This window comes from Ursus americanus, chromosome 11 (genome assembly GCF_024610735.1).
Source record: "Ursus americanus isolate L20-20 chromosome 11, mUrsAme1.1.p, whole genome shotgun sequence".
NCBI classification, from domain to species: Eukaryota; Metazoa; Chordata; class Mammalia; order Carnivora; family Ursidae; genus Ursus; species Ursus americanus.
The window spans coordinates 66,618,934-66,641,808 of NC_142137.1; the positions used below are offsets into that span (position 1 = coordinate 66,618,934).

Consider the following 22,875-nt stretch of genomic DNA (forward strand, 5'->3'; position numbering starts at 1 on the left):
AGGACCCCAGGAGAAAGGAATCCACCCCAGTGTGGACAGGATGGTGTCGCATTTGAGTGTGGCAGAGGTGGGCGGAGGAGGAGGGGGAGGAGCACGTGGAAGGCAGAGGGCCCCTCCCCAGCTGGCACTGCAGCCCGACCCCATGGTGAGGGAGGACACAATGCCACTCTGGACTCAGAGCCCCGGGACCCCCTTCCCTCCAACTCCCTCTCTACCTCCCAGTGCTTGCTACTGTGGCCTGGGGCCATTTCCTCCCTCTCATCTGGGCATCAGAGAAGCAGAGGCAGTGGTGGCTGGGTGCTCTGAACCCCTGGCCTTCTCTGGGGAGAAACAAAAGGAGAGTATTCTCCACAAAGGATGGCACGGCGTCTTCTGTCCCCACGGCCAGGCAGCTTCCAGTGGAGGAGGTCCACTTGGCATCTGTTTCTTTCCAGATCATTTGACTGGACACCCACTATGTGCAAAATCTGCCAGGGTTACAAAGTGGAGAAGGATCCACCGCCCAGAACTTTGAAGCGCATTCTATCAAAGGGGGCAGAGCAGCGAGGGTGGGCAGGGTGATTCATTCTCCTCACCGAGCATCTGTTGAAGCCAAGACCTGGTGGATGACTCTGATTTCTAAAAAGCAGAATAAGTCTTAAGTGGCATCAAACATCACATAGAGCTTGAGGTGGGGGTCCAGAAGGGCATCATGCAGGGAAATCAGGAAAGGCTTTGGCAGGTGGCATTTGCACAGGGCTTGGAGGGATGAGGGAAGTTCTAACGGGACATGGAGGGGAGAGGTCCCAAGCAGGGCCAAGAGCCTGAGCAAGGTCCGTAGCGTGTGTCAGGGAAGAGCAGGCCGTCTGTGGGGCTGGAGCTGGGTTTGTGTTCATTCGTTCGCTCAGCAAGGCTTGCAGGGTGCTGGTTCCAGCAGCTCGGGGTGCTCCCAGTCTGTGGGCTCTCCGCCCTAGAGGTATAAGCACACAGATGCACTTAGGACTCATACATGCAGTGCGTGTAGCAGGAGGGGGCTGCGATAGCTAAGCCTAAGCCCGGTTGGGGGGGTGGTCAGGAGCGACTGCTCCCAGGAAGGGAAGGGCCGCGACAGCATTGTATAGCAGTAAAGGAGTGGGACCGCCTTCCTCCCCTGGACGCTGGGGAACCAGCTTAGGTTTCTGGCAGGTGAATGCCATCATCGGAGCTGGGTTTTGTTGTTGGTGTGTTCTTAAGAACACTCATCTTGCAGGGCACCTGGGTGGCTCAGTCCGTTGAGCGGCTCCTTTGGCTCTGGTCATGGTCTCAGGGTCATGGGATTGAGTCCTGCATCGGGCTCCCTGCTCAGCAGGGAGTCCACTTCTCCCTCTCCCTCTATGCGCGCTCTCGCCCTCTCTCTCTCAAATGATTTGATAAAATCTTTAAAAAAAAAAAAAAAAGGAATACTCACCTTGCAGCAGGGAACACAAGGAAGGAGGCAGATGTTTGCAGGGGAAAGGCCCCTGAAATTGAAATGAGTGACGAGGGGACAGCTCAGCTGGCAGGTGGGCAATCAGATCAGTATTGCCGGGAGGGGACGGGGGGGGGGTGTCTTAGCCACTTCTGCGGGTTCAGCTATGGGTGTCCAGGGGCAAGAGGGCACAGCAGAAAAGGGAGACAGCCAGCACTGGTTTCGGGAGAAATGAGTTCTATTAGAAATCTGTTTACAAGCAGAACCTGAGAGCTGACCCCCGGGAACCGCCATGATCCTCTCTCATTCCTTGCATGAAATAACGGAAAGACGAAAATGTCATGAGCCTGTGGTGACGATGCTCCAACCTCATGGGAAATGGGACCCGTCACGCGGTGCCCCGGGAGCCACGTGGCCATGCCTCGGGCTCACCAGCTTCGAGGTTGTGCGAGGTGGAACCCCGCAGGGCCAGGACCCCAGGGCGGGGGGCATCATTTGAGGAGGAGCCGGAGAGGGGAAGCCCTGTGATCAACAGTCGTTGCAATGAAACGGCATTAATAGCCAATTAAAAGGATTATAGTCATTTTTAATCATGACTTATTGTTTGGCGCTCGCAAACGAAGAAGAGTTTTCAGTGGTTGGTAAATCAAATGGTAATTGGTTCTACGTGGGTGGAGGCTTTTGACAGAAAGCCTTTTTATCCCCAATTTGCATTTATTTTGAGGCACGCTGTCTGAAAGGCACCAGTGGTCTAATGGGCATGGTTCTGTTTTAATGGAATCTGGTAGAAGGCTTGGAGTTGGCTCAGTGGCCTCAGGAAGGAGGGGCACCGTACTGCCCGTTGCAAAATTAATGAAGGCAGCACAGGCCTTTGCTAAACTCAGCTTTCAGGACCGACCCTTCTGTCCCAATATCTGTGGATCCTCAGAGGGACCCTGGAAAATAGGTAGGACGGGTGTCCTTAGGTCCTTTACAGCTGGGCCTGCGCCGAAGAGTCAGATGACCCCAGTATCTGTTCAGCAGTGTTCCCAGAACTAGAGTCCAGATTTCCTTGCCACCAGCCCCTCGCTCCACGCAGGGAGTGGAGATGCCTTCCCAATGCCCCTGACCGGTCTGACGGAGGGAGTCTCTCGAAGAATAAGCATCAGCTTACATCTCAGGAGGTCACAAAGTGGGGGAAGATGGTGTTGGGTTTCTCCAATCACTCAAGTACTACTCGAACGTCCTCTCATTGTAAAAGATTTCGAATTGTCAGAAACATAAGAGTTCAAAAAGGAGCGCCGCTCTTGACCGTTCGTAGGCATCCTTATCGATTTTTGTGGGTCTTTCCAGATGGTCTTCCAGGAGTCCGTACACAGACCAATAGTATACTGTTGTAGGGACAGTTTCTACCGAAAAAGGATCATACTCTTTGCATTGCTCAACGGTTTGATTTTTAAACACGTCCTGGAGCTCCCTTCCATGTCAGCATATGGACTACCTCATTTTTTTCCAACTGCTTTATCGAATTTCAGAATGCAGATGAACCATAGTGTATGCTTCCGTTGATGCATATTTAGATTTCTTAATTTTTTTTTACTGCTTAAAAAATGAGGCAGTGGATGTTCTTGCCTGTATCTCTTTGTGCACAGGTGTTAGTGTTTCTCCAGGACTGATAACTAAACGTGGAATCACGGAGATGAAAGTTAATGAGGCAGGCCACAGTGTCCCCTGAAGAGACTGTACCAATTCGTCCTCCCCTTTCCCCACACCTTCACCTACACTGGATGTCATCAGTGCTGTGACTTTTGCCAGTTTGATGAGGGGAAAAATTCATTGTTTTAATTTCCATTTTCTGGATAATGGCCACCTTGTGCTGATTTTCCTGTTTGTCCACTTTTTTCTTTTCATTACCACGATGTGCTAGTCCATACTCTGTCCGTTTTGTAACCAGGTTGTTTGTTCTTTTCCTATTAACATATTCTTTATTCTCAATGAATCTCTTGCCAATATTTTTCTCCCAACCTGTCACTTCCCTTTTAACTTTACTTTTTCAATACAAAGAAAACAATGCTTAACTTTTTAATGAAATCAGTCTGTAAATCTTATGCTGCATGACTCCTAGATTTTGTGCCTTATATCCATACCCCAAATTGTAGGAATATTTCCTTTATTTTCCTCTAATACTTTTAGATTTTATTTCTTCAGTTTGACAAAGTAATTTCTCTGTACTCTAATCATGTGTGTGTGTGTGTGTGTGTGTGTGTGTGTGTGTGTGTGTGAGCGTGCGCTAAAGTTCTCACTATATTTTTCCCAAATGTTTAGTGAAGTGTCCCCGTACTGCTCACTATTCTGTTCTGGCCGTTCTCAAACCTTTTGGTCTCAGGACTCCTTTGAACTCTTAAAAATTATTGAGGACCCAAAGAGCTTTTGTTTACGTAGGTTATATTTATTTCTAGAGGTCACGTTCAAAACTATGGCTGAGAAATTTTTAAAACACAGAGTGCACCAACACTCATCATATTCTGATGAGAGTGAGGACATGAGTCTTGCGTCCTGTAGCCTCCAGAGGAAGCCCCCAAAGTAGAGAATAGCATCGAGACTGGTAAATAATGTTTTGGCATCGATAGGAAAATAGTCCTGACCTGGGGGTTTCCCTGAAAGGATCTCAGGGACCCTAAGGGTGGCACGGGCCACACTTTGAGAACCACCGGTGTATTCTTTCACCACTAATTTGAAGTGCCTTCTGTACCCCACATGCCCACAGGTCTCTCTCAGACTCTGCCCTGGTGCTGTTTGTACCTCGTTTGGTTTACTGAAAGTCTCCTCCCATCCCCCAAACTGCAATTTTTTTTCAAGTTTTCTTACCCGTTCTTGCACATTTTCTCTTCCTGATGAATACTCGAGTCTGTTTCCTCTTTTAAAATTCCAGTTGGAATTTTGATGGGAATTACAGTGACTCATAGATTAATTTGGGAGAACGTGCACCTTTATTTCCCAGTATTAAAGAATGTAGGACAGAAGGATTTCAGAGACTGAAAGATGATAGTCACGTGATCCAGACTGAGGGGTCTCTGTGACTTTCCAAAGTGTCTGTCACGCGAATCACTGGGACGTGAAGGGCCCACACCCCAGACACAGCGATGGCGGCACGAGCTGTATTTTCCCATCTCTGTCTAAGGATTACAGGGTCATCCAATGGATGAGGAAAATATGCCGACAAATTCCTGAACGTAAATATCTACCAGCATTAAATGCTGACGTAGACACTGAAGCCACAAAAGAAGGGGAAGTATCGCTGCTATCTGCTCTTCCATCAGAACTTCCTGTAAGGCAGCGCTGCCGATTTTATTGTAATTTTTAAGGGAAAAAAGAAGATTACTAAGAACATTCGTTTCTTACATTTTAAACATCAGAACCCATGACAGAGACCTGAAGCAGATTAAACTTCGTGAGGGCTCTGGCTGCGCAGGGAAGTGCCCCTCAACACCGTGTGCCGCCCAGAGCCTCGTAAGTTCAGTGCTCAGGAAGGAAAGGCCGAGGCAGAGCCTGGACTTGGCATCCCCGGCCATTCTGGAATCCAGGGGATTTGGGTCAATGAGGAAACGCACATGAAATACAGACTTTTTAAACTATTACCTGGATTTGGCGCTTGGCAAAAAAATACCATCCCCAGCCTGATTGCTGGAAAATGTAAAGATGGCTGGTGAGGTACTGAGAGAGACAAAGACTGTGGGACTAATGGGTAAGGTTCCATATCACAGGTGGCCTTGCTGCCGTAAGTCACAGCCTGTCCTTGACACTGTCATCACATGGGGCCTTGGGAAGGGTTCTTTCTGTCCTAGAAGTCTGGAAACGAAGTTCTTAGTTTGGTTCTACCGTGAACTGCTGTGTGAGCTCTTATAAATGGCTTGGCCCCTCTGGGCCTCAGCTTCCTACCTGTAAAATTAAGGGATTATAATAAATCAGGACCTCTTAACTTGAGGTCCATGTGTATCTATGGAGAGGTATCAGGGGAGTTTCCAAAACTCCTGAAATTATAAGAAAAAAAAGTGTGTGTGCATTTTTTTCTGACAAAAGAGTGGGGGCCCAGAAAGGCTAAAAGATGTTTGGTTCCATGATCTCTCACCATTTGTGATTTTCCAAAGACTGAGATGCCCTCACCATGCTGTCCAACACGCTGCCCACATGTCTGCATGGGATTCTTGCCTTTCTTACTTCCCCTGCACAAACAGGTTTGTACTCCCTTAGAGGAGGGAGTGAATCCGTCCCCACCTCCCCTGTCCTCAGTGCAGGGCTGGCTGCACAGAAGGGCACTGAGCAGGCACTCCCGGGATGGCGCAGAAACTCAATGGAGGGGTGTCTGCCCATCAGCATTTTTCAGGCTTTTGCATGCCCACGGTCATCTAGTGAGTACCTCCATGTGCAGCATCCTAGGCTGGGAGCCACAGGGAATTGAATGCCACTCCCCCACCCCCGGCCATGCAACGGGCTCCCTGTCTTACTGGAGGCTGGAGGGAGACAGAGGCTGGCCATGGTAACTGCTATAATTTGGAACCATCTCTGAGGCAGTAAACATCCAACTCTTATTCAGTTGGTTCTCAGTGGAATTGGCATGTTTTTCCCTCATTTCCCCTTTTAAAAATCTCAGTAAATAGGTTTTGATATATCTAAGAGAAATTTTATTTATTCATGAGAGATGGAGAGAGAAGCAGAGGAAGAGGGAGAAGCAGGCTCCCCGCTGAGCGGGGAGCCCTATACAGGACTCAATCCCAGGACCCTGGAATCACGACCTACGCTGAAGGCAGATGCTTAACCGACTGAGCCACCCAGATGCCCAAGAGAAATTTATATTGATCTTATTATGCCATAGATATTTTCAACATCTGGCTATCAAGTCAATGAGAAGATGTGTTCAAATATTTGTCCCCCTGCCTGAGAGTGAAGCTGAAGGGGAGTGGTATACTCAAGCTGCCATAGTATCACAAATCCATGACAAGGAGGGTCCCCATCTTCCCCAGCAGGATGCTGTCAGCCTAGAGCCACCAGGTCCTCAGCAGGAATAGGGAAGGAACCAGCCCATGGCTTTTCTGTTCTACTGGCCCAGCCACACTTCCAGGGGTCCATCCCTAGCCCTGCTATTTCTCAAGCAAAGTACTGAATTGCTCTCTGCCTCAGTTTCCCTATTGGGTAATTGGGAATCCCACTTCTCACCAGGTCACTGAGGATCAAGTGAGTTAATCTACGTGAAGCCTTCAGGGTACTACCTGACTCGTAGCCAGAAACACCAGCCTTAAGTTGTTATGAATGATGATGATGGCTCCTTACAACACGTGGTGGGGGGCCTCTGCCGTGCGGGGCAAGCGCAAGGGGACCTTGTCTTGCATCCTGCCTTGTATTCATGTCATTTTGACCCAGCCGTGCGCTAACCATGCAACTGCAGTCTGCTATTTATAAAACATCTCTAAAGCTCATGAGATATTAATACAGAAAACTGCATGTTTATTTTTGGAGCTATAAGCCTTTCAAGTTCCATGCCCACTGGTAACAATGCCTCCTTGGAGGTGAGTGTTTTAAGTGGTGTTGCAAATGGAGCAGCAGCCCCTTTAATTGCTGCAGTCCTCCTCCACTTTGACACGCCAGTTTTTAGACGGTTCAGCGTAAGCATTTGTGTATCTTCTGACATCACCATCGTTCCACCCGGATCGTAAACTTGTGGCGACACCTAAGTATTCCTGAGACAGAAGTTCGGCTCTTCATGTATTATTCAGCAAATAAGGCTTTTGCTTTCATTCTTTATTCTCTTTTCTGCCCTGACCATTTCTTGTTTCCGTTTCATGTGTCCCCTCCTCTCTGACCTTCCTAGCTCTTGTCTTTTCCTTCCAGCCGTGCAAGTTCATTGCCAGTGTCACTTGCCTTTCTGCAACCCACTTTTCCTTGATTCAGTCTTCCCACGGCTTACCTCCATCATTTTCCCTGGACTCCACTTCACCGCTGCCTTCAAACCCTACGTGGTTTGCTTCCCCAGTCTGTCTCAGCAGGGGGGGCGGGCATGGTCAGAGGAGGGGCATCTGTGAGCTGTCACCTGTGCGAAGGCAGCTGAGAATGAGACCATCTTTGCTACATGAGCCGCCATCTTTGTGTCCCCAGGTGCATCTGGAGCCTCCCCTCATCAGCATTTGCCCCATCCAGACAACCCTGGGACAAATGAAAGGGGGTGCCCTGGCTGTTGGCAGTGCTGGGATGGGGTCTTCTTCTCTGCATCTCTCTCTTATCCCCACAGATCCTCCCTACATACCTGTACTTACCTGCTTTTCCGAAATACTGCCTTAGTTTTCCTCTTCTCAAGAGATGTAGCTACTCCTCCCTTTTGTCCGCCTCCTGCCTGCTTCCATGCGGAGTGGACAGGGCTCGCTGGGAGCACCCCGTGTGGGCATCTGTAAGAGTCTGGGTGCTCCGGGCTGTTTTCGTCTGAGCTAGCTGGCAGAAGAACATTCTTCTCCTCTTCAGATGTCCATCTAATTTCAGGATAGTGCTTTTCTGAGTGCTTGCGGTCTCTAGAAGTTTAAACCTTAGAAGAGTAAAGCATTTTTCTACTTCTCCAAGAGCAGAGCCAGTGGTTTATCCTGATGTTGAGTCAGTCAACAGACAGGAGCCCATTCATTTCTCCTATTTTGTATGCCACCCCACAGGTCCGGACAATGGTATTTGTTAATAATGACGTGGCAGGTTATGACATTGCACTGAATACTGTATTCATGTCTCTGGCCGAAAGATGAATTCTATCCAATCCTGGAAAAAAAATCAATGGTCATGTATTATAGCATGATCCATGGCTTCTATCCTTGGGAGCGTTAAGAAAGCCTGGGGATTTGCTTTCTCTAGCCTCTAACTTATCGATGAGGGATGCAGGGTGGATATTTAAACTCCCAGACCTATGATGGATTATTTTTTTTCCCTGCAAAACATCTACATCTTGTAAATAGAATTTTATAAGCATTTGTGGAACAGAAAAATTCTCTAGTCCTTTCAAATTGCCATACTCGGGGTTGATTCATCTCATCTGTGGAAGAATACCACACTTTCTCTCCTCTGGTTATAGCACTTCTTGTGGAACTCTGGACTCCCCAACACTCAATGTCCGGTGAGCCTCCACGTTTCCTAGTTGCCCATCGACTAACTGAAAATAGCCTTATGTGTCAGGGTGGGCTGAGGGGCTGGGAAAAAAATCCCCTTAAGTAAAAAGACCCCTCACCCTAACGTCACTCTGAGAAATGGCCGCCTGGTTCAGAAGCCCGCCCATAGGTGGGGGGTGGGCAGCCAGCACTGGGGAAAGGGACCATCAGGGAGAGAGAGGCATGAAGAGAAGCCCTGCCCAGGTTTACAGGTGCCGGTGGCTGGCCCTATGCACGACTGTCAGTTGTTGTGCGATAGTTCACTCACACCCTCGACGCCAAGCTGGGGGAGACACCTGTTGATATGACAGTTCAGGGAGCCCACTGATGGTTCACTGAGCATGAAGGAGGTGAGGCTGGAGGAGAGAGGGGCACAGTGCCGGCCCTGGAGGATCCCCCTCTGACTAGGGACGACCCTGATGTGAAGCGAGGCAGACTCGAAGGCCTGAGGCAGTGTCTGTGGGTGTTTCCCATCCAAACCTCACGTCATCCTGGCTCCTCAGGCACCCTGAGAGCTCTCCCCACCTTCCCCGTTCTGCTCCTTGACTCCAGGCCACTGTGCTGGAGGCCGTGGTGTGCTTCTTCTCCGTCTGGTCTATCGTCGGCCTCTCGGGTTTCCACACATACCTGATCAGCTCCAACCAGACGACGAATGAAGACGTAAGTTCTGGCAGGCCCAGGTGGTGGGTGTGGGGTCCGTGTCCAGAGGCTGAGGGGGAAAGAAGAGCTTGGGGACCAAGGCCTTCTGCACATCCCATTCCAGATGTGAGCCTCTGAGAGCCAAGAGTGTGTGTGGAAATATCTTCATTCATCTGCCTCCATGATTCCCAGTTGGGAATCTTTTTTTTTTTTTTAATGGATTTCTTTTATTTTTTATTTTTTATTTTTTTAAAGATTTTATTTATTTGACAGAGACAGCCAGCGAAAGAGAGAACACAAGCAGGGGGATGGGAGAGGAAGAAGCAGGCTCCTAGCGGAGGAGGCTGATGTGGGCCTTGATCCCAGAACGCTGGGATCACGCCCTGAGCCGAAGGCAGACGCTTAACCGCTGTGCCACCCAGGCGCCCCACCAGTTGGGAATCTTTGATTTATTTTACTTTCTGACCACGTCAGCCAGATACTGAGGTCGGCTAAGTGACACCCAATTCCAAACGCTGAGGGAGGAGATTATCTTCTCTTCCTTTTCAATAGTTTTGTGAGCAACCTGTCACATGTCCCCCGAAGAGAGACCGTGGCCAGCTGACATCTCGGGGTGAACACACGAATCCACCTCTCACGTTTAACACCTCCGTTTCATTTTTGGGGGAGACTGCCCCGACCCAGAGTTTTACTTTTTGTCCAGGATTACCTGTCTATACTTAGTGTGGCCAGAGAGGAGATATAAAAACAGGAATCATAATGTTGGAAATATTCCTCATCAGCCTGGTCCTCTTTGCTCTGAATATTTAGATTCTGACAGAAGTCTCTTTCAGTATAGCGATTAAATGTCTCAGATTCAGTCAGATTGCCTTAAAGGCTCGATGAGATACGTGAGTTAAGAGAATATTAATACAGTTACTTGTATTTGGCAACTGTGGATATTCGAATCTGTGAAATTATTTTGGCAACTTTGTGAGGCCAAATTCAGACAGGCTGTAAACTGGCAGACGGGGGAGCCATGTTAACTCTTGGCTACCATTCATTTAACTACTGTTGGGCGAGCATCGCCAACTATGAGTCTGAAGGAAACCTCCATGGGCTTGTGTGAGTTGACCTTCTGGAACCATGTAGTAGAAACGAGATTATTGTCCGCAGAGAATGTTACTTTCTCGCTAATCTGACCTGCTGTTTGGGAATATTTACAAGTTTGGGATAAATGCCGGTTTTCCCTGAGAAAGTGCCTCAGTTTCTCCTGGTGAAGAAATGAGTAAAGATGATTTGCATATTCTCTGTGGGCTTCTTGCATCCAGTTCACCTAAACTGTGGCACTGGTGTTATTGACTCTCTTTTTCTTTCAGATTAAAGGATCTTGGTCAAATAAAAGAGGCAAAGAAAATTACAATCCCTACAGCTACGGGAATATCTTCACAAACTGCTGTGTTGCCCTGTGTGGGCCCATCTCTCCAAGGTGAGATTCGGGAAGCGTCACGCTCTTTAGCGGACCCCGGGAAAGCCAACAACTCAGCTGAGCAGCACAGGCCTCTCCAGGTAGAGACCCGGCCACAAAACCCACTGCTAGATTTGATCACACCCCCCCGGGATGACCGCTGGGCCAGTGGTCAGCTTCGTGCCCCGGAGCCGTGGCCTTAGGGCAGTAGAGATCTGGCTCTGTTTATGCTGCTGTTCCTGCCACCTTTTTGGTTCTTTCACTGAATTTGTGTCAAAGATGAGGAAAATCTTCTAAGGATCAAAATAGGGAAACTGAGGCACGTGACTCCCATTAATTATTGAGTCATCTTGAGCATCCGTGATGAGCAGAGAGTTGTGGTTAGCTTAGTAGGGGGGCCAGGACGCAATGTAGGAAGCAATTAGAAAACCTAGAAATATGGGTGCTAAGAGCTGAGTTGTATAGAATATATTGGCTAAAATGGTTCAGGCGGAGAGATCTGCGGGGGCTGAAGCAATTCCCCAAATCTATAATACACATCTGTAACATGGAAAGGAATTTAGAAGTCTCCCATTTTCTTTTCTCGTTCCCCGCTCTTTAATTTGCTTTTGACGCTGCTTTGTATTGTTTATATATCAAATCTTGTCGCAACCAAACTTATTTCTTCCATGACTGGATAAAATTGCCTACTGCGGCTGAGTTGGGGTTGTATTCTCTCCGAAACCCAAGTCCCTCTGGATGGGGCATTTCTCGAGGGTAGCCCTCCTCTCGGAACCACGTGACCCTCTCCCAGGTTCATGCAGGGAAGATGGGCTGCTGGCCTCTCCCGCTGTGCCCACAGGCTCCCGGAGCTGGCCCTGCGCAGAAATGACAGGGGGATAGCGCTTGACTTTGCTTCTCCCTCCTGTCACCTTCTCTGTCCCTTCTCTCTCTGCCCTACCTCACCCACCCCGGACCCCTAAGGGGGCCAGAGCCTTCCACGGGCATCCGAGACAAGCCTGTGTAACGGGGACTAAGAACCACCAGCATGCCCAAAATTGTGTGCCTGAGTTGCCTCTGAAATGTTCTGAAATGGTGTAACGATGTGCCCCTAAGAGTGTCTTCATGTTTCCCTCTGAGAGCTATGAACCATGAGGGCAAAGACCCACATTTGGTTCCCTGCATGGGTCCCCAGAGCTGTGCATGACAGCAGGGTAGGAATGGCCAGGTTTGGGAGACATACAAGTCTAGCAGAGGGAATGGAAAGAGAGAAAGTCCCAAGGTGTGATCAGGGTCAGGCCCTGTGGGCCAGTGCTAAGGGTCAACCTGTCACTGACACGTTGAATAGAATGGCAAGTCTACACAGTCAAAGAGTGGCTGTAACAGAGGCCAGGGTGCGGGTTCCATGGGACACCCAGGAGGGCTTCCCAGAGGAGGGGGCCTAAGTTGTCATCTTTTGTAACAGATGAGTAGGAATTGGGGGAAGGAATCGGGGGGGAGGACACAGGAGCAGCATGTGCAACAGGCCTGAGGTGAGAGGAGAGCGTGGCCTGTCAGGACGAACTGAAGGAGCTCATGTGCAGGAGTGAGGGGACCATGGAGGGCAAAGCAAGAGATGAGGCAAGGGGAGTGCATCCAGATTAGGGAGGCTGCCAGGCCGTTGTGAGGACTGAAAGGAGACTCAGGGCAGGATGTCACAGTCTTGGGTGTGTGGCTGGTCCACGAAATAGGCTGAACACACAGGATGAAGGCCCAGAAGAAGTTTATTTTGTCCTCCCTCTTCCTTTCAGACTCTTTTGATGACCTCATTCTTTTTTTTACTCCTGAATGAAATCCCCTTGCAAGCCCCTTAATTTCTCCTGTCACCTCAAAACAAAATAAAACGAAGGACTCAGGGCACTTTTGTGTCCTCGAGCATCGTGTCACTTCTGTGAGCAGGGACCCCGGAGGTCACTGAAAGGCAGCCCTCTCCGCCCCTTCCCCTGCAGCCAGGGTAGGATTTCAGCACCTCTTTTGGGAAGACACACTTCCACCCCCACTGCACGCTGGCTGTGTCCCTGGGGACCTGCGACGTTCCCGTCCGCCATGGGCTGTGGATGACGGCTTGTCCACCCTTCTCTGCTCTTGCCACTTTGGTCTTCTGGGCCCTCGCAGGGGGTCATACACTTGGTGTGAGCTGCAGGGGGCTCCCGCACCCCCCTTTGGAAGATGGGGGTTCTTGTCACTTATCGGTTTTTCTAAACCTCTGGGAATCCAACCGAACCTGGAAACAGAGAGAGCCCCATTTCAAGATCTTGTCACAGTATTTTTTCACACCTTGTTACCAGGTGGTCCGGAAACCTGCAGGTGCTAGTTGGGAAAACTCCTGTCTCCCTAGAGCCAAACTGATGAGGAGAAGGGCAGCCTCGGCAGACCAGCCCTCCGCTCTCAGGAGGAGGGGGTGCCTGCCGGCACGTTGATGCGTCAGCAGCATCTTGTGGAGGTTGCGGGGCCTGGGGGCCACACCAGGAGCGCCAGTTCATTAGCCGAACCTCCCCCTTGCCCTTTGCAGTCCTGCCCTTAGGGTCAGGGTCCACACTCGGGGAGGAAAGAAGGCAGGTTTTTTTTTTTTTTTTTTGGCAAAAATTGACATGGCAGGAAACAACAAATGTTGGAGAGGATGTCAAGAAAGGGGATCCCTCTTACACTGTTGGTGGGAATGCAACTTGGTACAGGCACTTTGGAAAAGAGTGTGGAGGTCCCTTAAAAAGTTAAAAATTGAGCTACCCTATGACCCAGCCATTGCACTACTGGGTATTTACCCCAAAGATACAGACATAGTGAAGAGAAGGGCCATATGCACCCCAACGTTCATAGCAGCATTGTCCACAATAGCTAAATTGTGGAAGGAGCTGAGATGCCCTTCAACAGATGACTGGATTAAGATGTGGTCCCTATATACGATGGAATATTACTCAGCCATCAAAAAGAACGATTTCACAACATTTGCAGCAAAAGGCAGCTCTTTTGCTGGCAACCTAAAGCTTCCCCTACCTCCCATCTGGGCAATCGCTGCCAAGCATAGAAGAGATGGAGTTATTACTCATTAATGATGCCATTGGTCTGCAAACTGGCCTGTGGTAGACAGGGACCCACTTCTGTTCATTCAGCCACCAAGCTTCTTCTCAGCTCTGGGTGGGCGTCCACTGAGCTCGGTAATTCAGAAGACCTGGTTCCTGCTCTCGTGAAGCTTACCCTCCGCAACAGATGCAAATCTGGACACGGGTGATGCCAACCTGTTGTGATGCCAACAGGGTGCTCAGAGGGGCAGCAGAGGGGCCGGGTCTGGGGTGAGGGGGGCAGGTGCTCTGGGGGCAGAAAAGATGAAGATTGCTGTCTGGGGCTGGCAGGCTGCTGGATAGAGGGGACTGTAGATAAAATCACGGCAACACCAGGCAGAGAGTGGTAAGTGCCACTAGAGGAGTCCCGTGCAGGGCCTGGAGAATCCAGAGAAGGGGCAAGAGCAAGGTTGGGGGCTTTAGAAGCTGCCCGTGGAGAATGGACAGTGGAGAGTGGAAGGGAGAGTGACTGGGGCGAGAAAAACCAGAGCTGGAGCGAAATGCGGGGACGGCGAACACCGAGCGCGCGCGGCTGGGTCTGGGGCCTGTGCTCCGTGCAGTGCGCAGGCGCAGGCAGGTGTCACGCGCCTGTGGAAGGAATGGACATGGGAACACCGTGCTTGTAGTAAGAAGGCGTGGACTGAGGCTGGGGCGGAATTGGGGACAAGTGGTAGGAATACCCGGGGTGTTCGCGGGTGATGGAGCGCCCCCAGAGCAGGGCAAGCAGGCGGGGGAGGCCTTACGAGGACTGGGCGTTAGACGGAGCGCCGGGGGCCATGCCGGGCGTGGTTGCGGGGGCGGCGGGGGGGGGGGGGGGTAGGTGACCGTGGGAGTCTGCAGCAGGTGCCAGGGAGGGAGCTGGTGCTACAGGCATTTTTTAAAGGCATAGGTGACAGAATTTGGTCCCTGACTATACCTGACGGTAAGTTGGGGTGTATCCCCAGGTGCCAGCAGTGGGGCCCCACACAGAAAGAAGGAGCCCCAAATGGAAATTAAAATAGTGTTGATGGCGTCTTTGGCTTTTGGTTCACTCTCTTGCTCCGTGTTGTTTTGTTTTCTGTGGCAGCCTAATTGACAGAAGAGGATACATCCAGCCTGACACGCCGCAGCCAGCCGCACCCTCCAACGGGATTGCCGCGTACGGGGCCACGCAGTCACAGAGCGACATGGTAGGAGCCGCCTGTAGCAGGGGCCAGAGCTTCCCCGCAGCGGGGGCCAGAGCTCCCTGCAAAGGCTTCTCTGCTGCGTCTGTGTCACTAACCCAGTAACAAACCAAGCACACTTAGGAACCTTCCCGGGACACTCATTCACTGAAAGGCTTACTGGAGGGAAAGGAAGCCTGAAATGAAGGCTGTGCCCAACAAATGATTAGGGCCGTTGAGTGGTTGGTGTGTTCCGGGTTGCATAAGGGGAAGTACACATGCAAAAGTTCTTCCAGAAACAGCTCTTGGCACCTTGTGATGGAAAGCCCCCTTACACAGAACCAGGGTGGTGTCTGGGGGGTTGGATACAGCTGCTGGCAGCAGGGCTGGCTGGCCAGATAGTCCCTTTCTGTGCCTTTGCCTCGCTCTGTGCTGACCTCCCCCAGCCCCCCTTTAAGGGTGCAGTGGCGGGCCAGTTGTTCCCCCTCCTCAGCCCAAACCTTAGAACAGCCACACATACCTTAATGCACATAATCAGACGAGGTGTTCTTCATTCAGAGCCCAAACTGAGCAAGTCTCTCCGAAGAGGGCTCACAGGTGTCCTGCGAGGTGTGGAATATGGATGGGCTTTGTTCCCAGTCTGCAGGTGGGAGACTTGGGGCCAGGGCAGGAGTCCCTCCGCGGGTACCTGAAAGCACAGTCAGGCCTGGCTCTGACCACTGGTCCCTTAAAAATCCTTAGGTGTCTGGAAGACTGTGGCTTCACTCTATCTGGAACAGATTTCCCTAAAGAAATTTCATGTTTCAGAAAGGGACCCAGTCTGTGGCCCCGCTTGGAGCTGTTTGTTCTTTTAGATGGAATCACCTGCAAAAGAGTTTCCATAACAAGCAGGTCAAAGACCTGCCTTCTGGGCTAGTCTGGGAAAATGACAGCTTCCTGGACACTTTGTTTCTGCTTATAAAGAACTGCAAGGTGAAAGCTCAGGGCAAAGGGAAACTGCTTCATCCCTGCGACCCTGTTGACAGCCCTGACACTGGGCTCCGGCCCCCAGGGAAACTTGCTGGGAGCTGTTTGTTGGCAGTGGTGGTGTCCTCTTTGTGTTGTGGTACTTTGCTTTGCTGATAAAGCGTCTCCTTTAAAGTCGAGTATGTGCACGTCACGGTCCTTGACACTCCCTTCTGAAAGTGGTCACAGGACATGTTGTTCTGTCCACGCTCACCCATACATATGACCCTTAAGGGTCACCGCCTATTTCAGAGGAGGAGAATGAGGACAGAGAGTAAGGAGAGAGGCCCACAGGAAAGGAGATGACATGTATTTGTCACCAGCTGTGTTCAGAGCACTTGAGCAGAATCTTGTTTAATCCAAACCAACAGTGGCAAATGGGCATTCTTGGCTCTTGCTTTTTTTTTTTAAAGGTAGGAGAGGTGGATCGTCTGCCCAAGGACACAGAGCCACGAATTTGTGGATCCAAAACCAGTCTGATGGCTAATGCCCGTGTTCACTTCTTATACTGCCTTCTTTACGTGAACAGGCACTAAAGACAATGGTATCCATGTTCCAAAGTCTTTCTCAGCTATCTGAGGGTGCATAACAAATGTTCTGTAAGGACAAAGTTCCTGGGAGGAATCCTGACCACAGCATCCACTGATAACTCCTGTGATGTGTGTTTTCACACGTTGCATATATAACCTCTCGTTCGTTCAGTAACTCTTCCTGAGTCCCTACTGTGTGTTGAGGACTCAACTCGGTGGTAGGGATGCAAGGTCTGTGGAGTGCTGTCCCTCTGGCCTCGCGGAGGCTGCGGCCCAGGGACAGGACACACACACATACGTGAAGAATGTAGTAGGAACCCTCACGAGAAGATACCAGGCATGGCAGTGGTCCTTATCAAAACCAATGAACATACATTAGGTTCACCCCGTGACTCCCATGGTACTGAGCCCCCCATGCTCCACGCTTTCTCTACATTTAAAAAGTAAACAAGGCCCCCTTCAAGGTGTTGATGCTATTAAACCACTTTATGTTAAGATGGGATGAGGGCATAACTTATTAGTTCCACAAACATCTATTGAGCTATATGCCTCTATGATAGCCAGAGAGGGAGGGTTTAACGAAGGAGACAGGGAGGTCATTTCACTCCTTATAGTTAATCAGAGTCATCAAACTGCTCTTGTGCCCTCTGGGGTCCAGTCCGTCTAGACCCACACCATGACGCCAATTAAGGCCATTCCCCCAAGGGCACTGGCCTGGCAGAAATGGTTAGGGGATGTGCCTTAAGTGCCAGTCAGACTGGGTGCTTGGGAAGAGCTCTGACCTGCAGCAAAGCCTCTTCAGGCCCAGCCTGGGGAGCTGTGGCATCTTGAGTCACGATGGGGGGACTGAGTGAGGACCCATAGCCCCGGGTGACTTGCCGAGGCTGACTGCTCTTGGACTTCATGCCCTGTGTCTGCCTTGCTCACCGAGTGGAAGTGGAAGACACCATGTGCCACGGCTCCACGTCGCCACGAGCACACATCAAGGGGAAGAGTTTCATTAATTTCTTTGTCCAGGCGTACACAGATCTTTCCAGAAGAGCTTGTAGGACAAGGCACTGAAAGAGCCAGGGGATGTAAAGGAATGATCAAGGCACAGGTCGGCCTAGGAACCTTCCAGTACAGTAACACTCCAATCGCCACGACCCTAATGCTATCTGCACCCCGTAAGTTCAGATCCATGACATTCTTCGTACACTTTCTGGACCAGTGGCTCCCCCTGACTTCCATGGACTCCACATCGCTGAGTTCCATGGTCCACCTTCTCCCTCTCAGAGACAAAATCTCAAAATCCTGCCGAGTCCACTCCAGATTTGGTAAATAGCATAGTCTTGGAGACAGGTCCGTGGGCCAGGGTGTTCCAGCAGTGGCTTAAAAATGTGCAGAGACGTGTCTTCCACATGGGGAGCATTTCAGAGTCAGGCACTAGGCTTTAAAGAGGCCTTCCTTCTTCTCACCAAGAGGGGATAGGATTAATTGTGCACTTACTAGATGAGTGCCCTTGACAAGTTGCTTAGCCTTTGTGCCTCAGTGTTTTCATCCATAAAATGGGAACATTAATATCCTTACCTTGTAGGGTTTCTATGGGGATTAAGTGAGTTAATGCATGTTAAGCACTTAAAACCTTGCCTAGCACAAGGTATTATGTAAATATTAGCTATATTATCCTCATCATCTTCCGATATCCATGGTGACAAGATCAGCCAGGTCAATTGCATCTACTTTGAGCAACTGGACAAAAATGGACATGACTTGGGTGAGGGAAAGAGCCTCGATGGGAAGCAGAGAGTGAGAACTCCAGTCCTGGCTCCCATCAGTTACCTGTCTGACTATTAACAAGTCCTTGTGCCTCTGTGGTCCTCAGTTTTCCCTGCCTGCAAAATGGGAGCTGAGACTAATATACCTCTAAAGCCCCATCTAGATCGAAGGTCTTTATGAGTCTCTGATCTTTGCAGCTTGACAGGTCAGAAGAGCAGAGAATAACTTCTCAGTCCCCATACACAGGAGAGGGAGCCAGCTCTTCCTAAAAGAGAGTAAACACTGTGACCCTGGGTTCCTCCTCCTCCCACCCACCCTGACCCAGACCCGAGACCCTGCTGCAGTCTGGACTTCATACCAAAACTTCCCCTTCTTATTTGTCTCATATTTCTTGAATGTCTGGGACAAATCCTACTTAGCCATGATGTATATTCCCTTTTATATGTTGCTGGATTTGGTTTGCTGGTGTTTTATTGAGGATTTTTTGCATCTATATTCCTAAAAGATTTTGGTCTGCAGTTCCCTTTTCTTGTTTTATCTGGTGCTGGGATCAGGGTAATATTAGCTTTATAGACTGAGTTGAGAAGTGTTTCTTTCTCTTCTGTTTTTTGGAAGAATTTATGAAGAACTGGAATTAATTCTTTTTAAAAGATCTGGTGGAATTCCCCAGTGAAGCCATCTGGTCCTGAGCTTTTCTTTGTGGCTAGGTTTTTTGGGGTTTTTTTGTTTTTTTATGAAGTCACTCACAACTTACTACAGGTCTATTCAGGGTTTCTACTTCTTCTTGAGTCAGTTTCAATAGTACATGTCTTTCTAGGAATTTATTTTACAAAGTTACGTAATTTGTTGCCCTGTCTCTTTGATCATACATCAGTATTGTTTTATTATGGAAATAGATGAAAGGAGGCAAAGTTAAGGACCAGAAAAGGAAAACAAACAGAAAATGAGAGTAATTTATAGAAGTGAAGGGAGAGGGCAGCAGTAGCCCAGGACCGTGGTGAGAGGGAAGGAACACAGGTGGAGTGAGCCCTGAAGGGTGAAATTGGTGTTTCGTGTTTCCCATGTGCTGTGAAATACGTGTAACTCCCCCAGAGGAGAGAGCTGGGGGACTCTAGCAAAGTGACTTCCAGCGTGGACTGCCGGTCCTGCCCTGAGTAATGTTAGGACCAGGAGAAATACACAAGCAGTCTCCAGGAATTGTCAAAATATGGGAAAATGAGCTAAAATATTTCAAGACTGACCATAAATGAATTCCTTGAGGCAAATTATAACATGCCTTTCTTTTGACTTGCTTCGTCTGCCTCTAACAGACACCCCAACCAAGACCACCTCAAACTGAGCCAACACATCAGGACCAACAGTGCCTGGCCATAAGGGACCCCAATCCCTGCAGGTTTCCTAGTGTCTGATGCAGCAGGGGACACGGCACTTACCTTCTGCTCTTTAGGAAACACACATCATCACTAAGAGCAATTTGTCCACAAGCAATCCATGATCTTCCTTTGTATTTCTTTATTTCATTTATTAGGTATAATTAGAGCACAAGATCAATAAAAAACATTCTTGTGTCCCAGTCCCCAATTAGACAGATGTGAAAACTGGCTTTAAGTCCTTTAAAGTTGAATTTAAATCACAAGGTGATGTGAAAAAAAAAACAAGGTGAATTTCAGGCAGTTCTAAAAGTGGAACCAAGTTTATTTAATACAGAATTATACTGTGGTCACGTGGGTCTCTGCTGGAGTTTATCAGTCTTTGCAATCAGCAGAATGTGGACAGTGTTGATACTGTTATTGCAAAGATCATCTCATTTAATCCACACAACAACCTGCAAGTTATTCCCATTTTACAAAGCATGAAACTGGGGCTTTAGAATAATGGCTGGCTTGCTCAGAGTCACACATCTAGTGGATCAAGGCCTGGTTGCTTTCCACTAATTCAACTTCAAAAGCCCTCAAATTGGTGTCAGTTGAACCTCTTCAGATCTGGCCTTATATCTGGCAGCTGAGCTTAGTACCATCCAGCGGGTCTCAGCCCTGGATAAACATTAGGATCACAACGCTGATATCCTGAGCCCAGTTAAGGAAGAATCCCCAGGTGGTGGTCCAAGCATTGCCGTTGTAATGATCTTGGAGGTGACTTTAATCATCGGTCAGTATTGAAAACCATCACCATAGCCTTCAAATTCTCTTGAATTCTCCAAGTTTGGGGTTAAAGGAATGATTCTTGAGCTATATTTGGCTTTGACACAAAGAAAGTTTTTCTTGAAAAACCTTGGGTCAATTGGGCTCAGCTAAGACATGATCTGTTCAGAGAATATTCATATTCAGGTGTATGGAGGATTTCAACAGAATATGCTAGCAAACGAGAGGCCGGGCAATTGTGGAACTCCAAACAGAAGTACTTGGGTTTCAGGCAAAGCTTTCTGGAGAAGATGACATCTGAGTCAAATATTAAGAGATTAGTTACACTGCATTAGCCCCCCCGAGGGGGGAGGGGTGCTCCAAGCAGAGCACAGACATGGACACAGGCAGACGTGGGGTGGACCTGCGTGCCTGTGCAGGAGCAGGAGGACTGAGTGACCAAGCTGTGGGTTGCAAAGCAGGCGTTGGAGGGAGCTAAGGCAGGAGAGGAGCATGTGAAGAGCCTTGGGTGCCTTAAAACCAGAGTGGGTTTCTGTACGTGGCAGGGAGTCATTGCATAGACTCAGTTCAGTGAGCAAGACCATCAGATTTTCTTGGGGGTGAATGGAGTCCGGGAGGTCATGTGGGGTGCAGAGGGAGGCGTGTCAGTATGGAGACAGGGAGAACAGAAGAAGGCCCTCATGGTAGGCCTAGCAGCAATGGGGCTGGCCAGGACAGCCGAGGTGGGTTCAGAGAAGAGGCAGGAACAGTCTGGGACTTGGAGATGCAGTCTCTGTGGAGGTCTGGGGACAAGGAGCCAGGGATGCCCCCCACCTTTCAGTGTGGTGACAAGGTGGTCATAAAAGTCACCAAAGGAAACACAGGAGGCGGGGCAGGTTAGGGGGAAGCTTATGGTGGCATTTGGGTGCCCATAGATAGCTGGAGGTGGTGGGGAGGTACCTGCCAATAGCTGGGAAAGCTTACAGTTTACTTCCCTGTGCTTATGAAGGAATAATGTGGCTTGTAGAAATTCACTTTGAAATAGTAGAGATGTGAGTCAATTTTATTAGGTATCCTAGAAATAACAGCCATCGGGTGTTTTTAAAAAACGATGAGTTTCTCATGTTTGTCATCTATTAACCTGATTTTATCTCTCGTGCTGGAAGATTAATTTTTTTGAAAATCAACATTTATTATCTTTTCCTGACTTTCTCTCCACCCACCCCTGTCAACTCTACCCTCACCAAGTCAAATCAAGTCTCTTGATCATATTGGACACTAGTGAGGATGGTAGAATAAAGCCAAAAGATAATGAAGGGAAAAGCTTTGCAAATGGACAGATTTCAGCATTCAGTGCAGTGGGGAAAGGTAGAGCTCCATGTGGCATCCCAGCCCCTGGTCTTGCATTCACCAGTCCTGATGCTGGGGGCTCGGATATCATGGGCAAGTCCCTTAATCCCAAGAGCCTCCAATTCCTAAACTGTGAAGGGAAGAAGGGGAGAGTAGTGATCAGCTCCCTGGATGGTGGTGGAACTGACTTGAGATCCTGCCTGTCCATCCTACCATCCCCAGTGGATAACATGGCCTGGCACATAAGAGGTGCTCATTAGACGTTCGATTGAGTGTTTGTGAACGTTTCCCTCTCAAGGCCTTGCTCATGGGGATTTTGCACAAATATTGGTTTGCTCCTATCTTCATTCTTCCAACCCATTCCTTCCTCCCTCCAGTTTTGTCACATCTGCAAAAGGCTCCACCATGAATATGAAACTAGGAACAAGAGGGATAGAGTTCTCTTTGGTGCAGGGACGGCCTTGGTAGAACCAAATTAATCCATGGGCCGAAAGATCAGAGGTCATGGCTAGTCTACCCACTGGACACTGTAAGCAAAGTGCCTGTGTGTTTTTCCAGGGACTATGAAAATTTTTAAGACCTGAAAACAAATTAGAAGCTCTAAAACATGAAAACTACAAAATCAAAATTAATACATGTTTAATGTCTACAAGACGCATGACTATGTCAACTTCATTCATTGTTAATTTTATTAGTTAATTAAATTTGGCATTCATGGAAATTTTATTACACTTGTAAGTGATTTGTACGTTGGATTTTTCCCACTTTATGAGAATTCCCAAGCAACATATAATTACATAGAAATCACTACCAATTCTAAAATAAGTGAGTTGCCCGTAAAGAAATCTGAAAGTGAACGAACTTGAGGCCCCACACTCTCTACCTCCATGTGCTGCTTTTGTTATGAGAAACCCAGGTTTTGACTGGGCTTTCAGCTGGAAGAACGCTTTCTGGTCTCAAGCCTCCCACCCACCGCTGACAGTGCCCCCAAATAGATGAGAACATCTTTGGGAGAGGCTGGATATGAACGCTCTGACGGGGGAAAAGATGAGATGTGTTCTCTGTGGCCCCACAGCTCAGAATCAGGACAAGAAGGTGAACCCAGGATGCAAATCCTGCTGAGTCCAAGAAGGAGCTGCCCAACAGTCAGAATCCCCCACCCCAAAGATATTTAAGACGGGAGAGTTAGCACCCCTGATTTGGGGTGGGGATGGTTGTTTAGTGCCT

General features: G+C 49.0%; 1 protein-coding gene across 5 annotated transcripts in view; it reads left to right on the forward strand.

Annotated features, from left to right (window-relative positions):
• The window catches only part of ZDHHC14 (zDHHC palmitoyltransferase 14), a 264,790-nt gene that overhangs the window by 228,744 nt on the left and 13,171 nt on the right, over nt 1-22,875 (forward strand). For all 5 annotated transcript variants that reach the window (XM_087865617.1, XM_087865614.1, XM_087865616.1 and 2 more), the window contains 3 exons: nt 9,138-9,240; nt 10,578-10,687; nt 14,810-14,912. In XM_087865617.1, the coding sequence (XP_087721743.1) occupies nt 9,138-9,240; nt 10,578-10,687; nt 14,810-14,912 (316 nt within the window). The remainder of the gene's footprint in view (nt 1-9,137; nt 9,241-10,577; nt 10,688-14,809; nt 14,913-22,875) is intronic.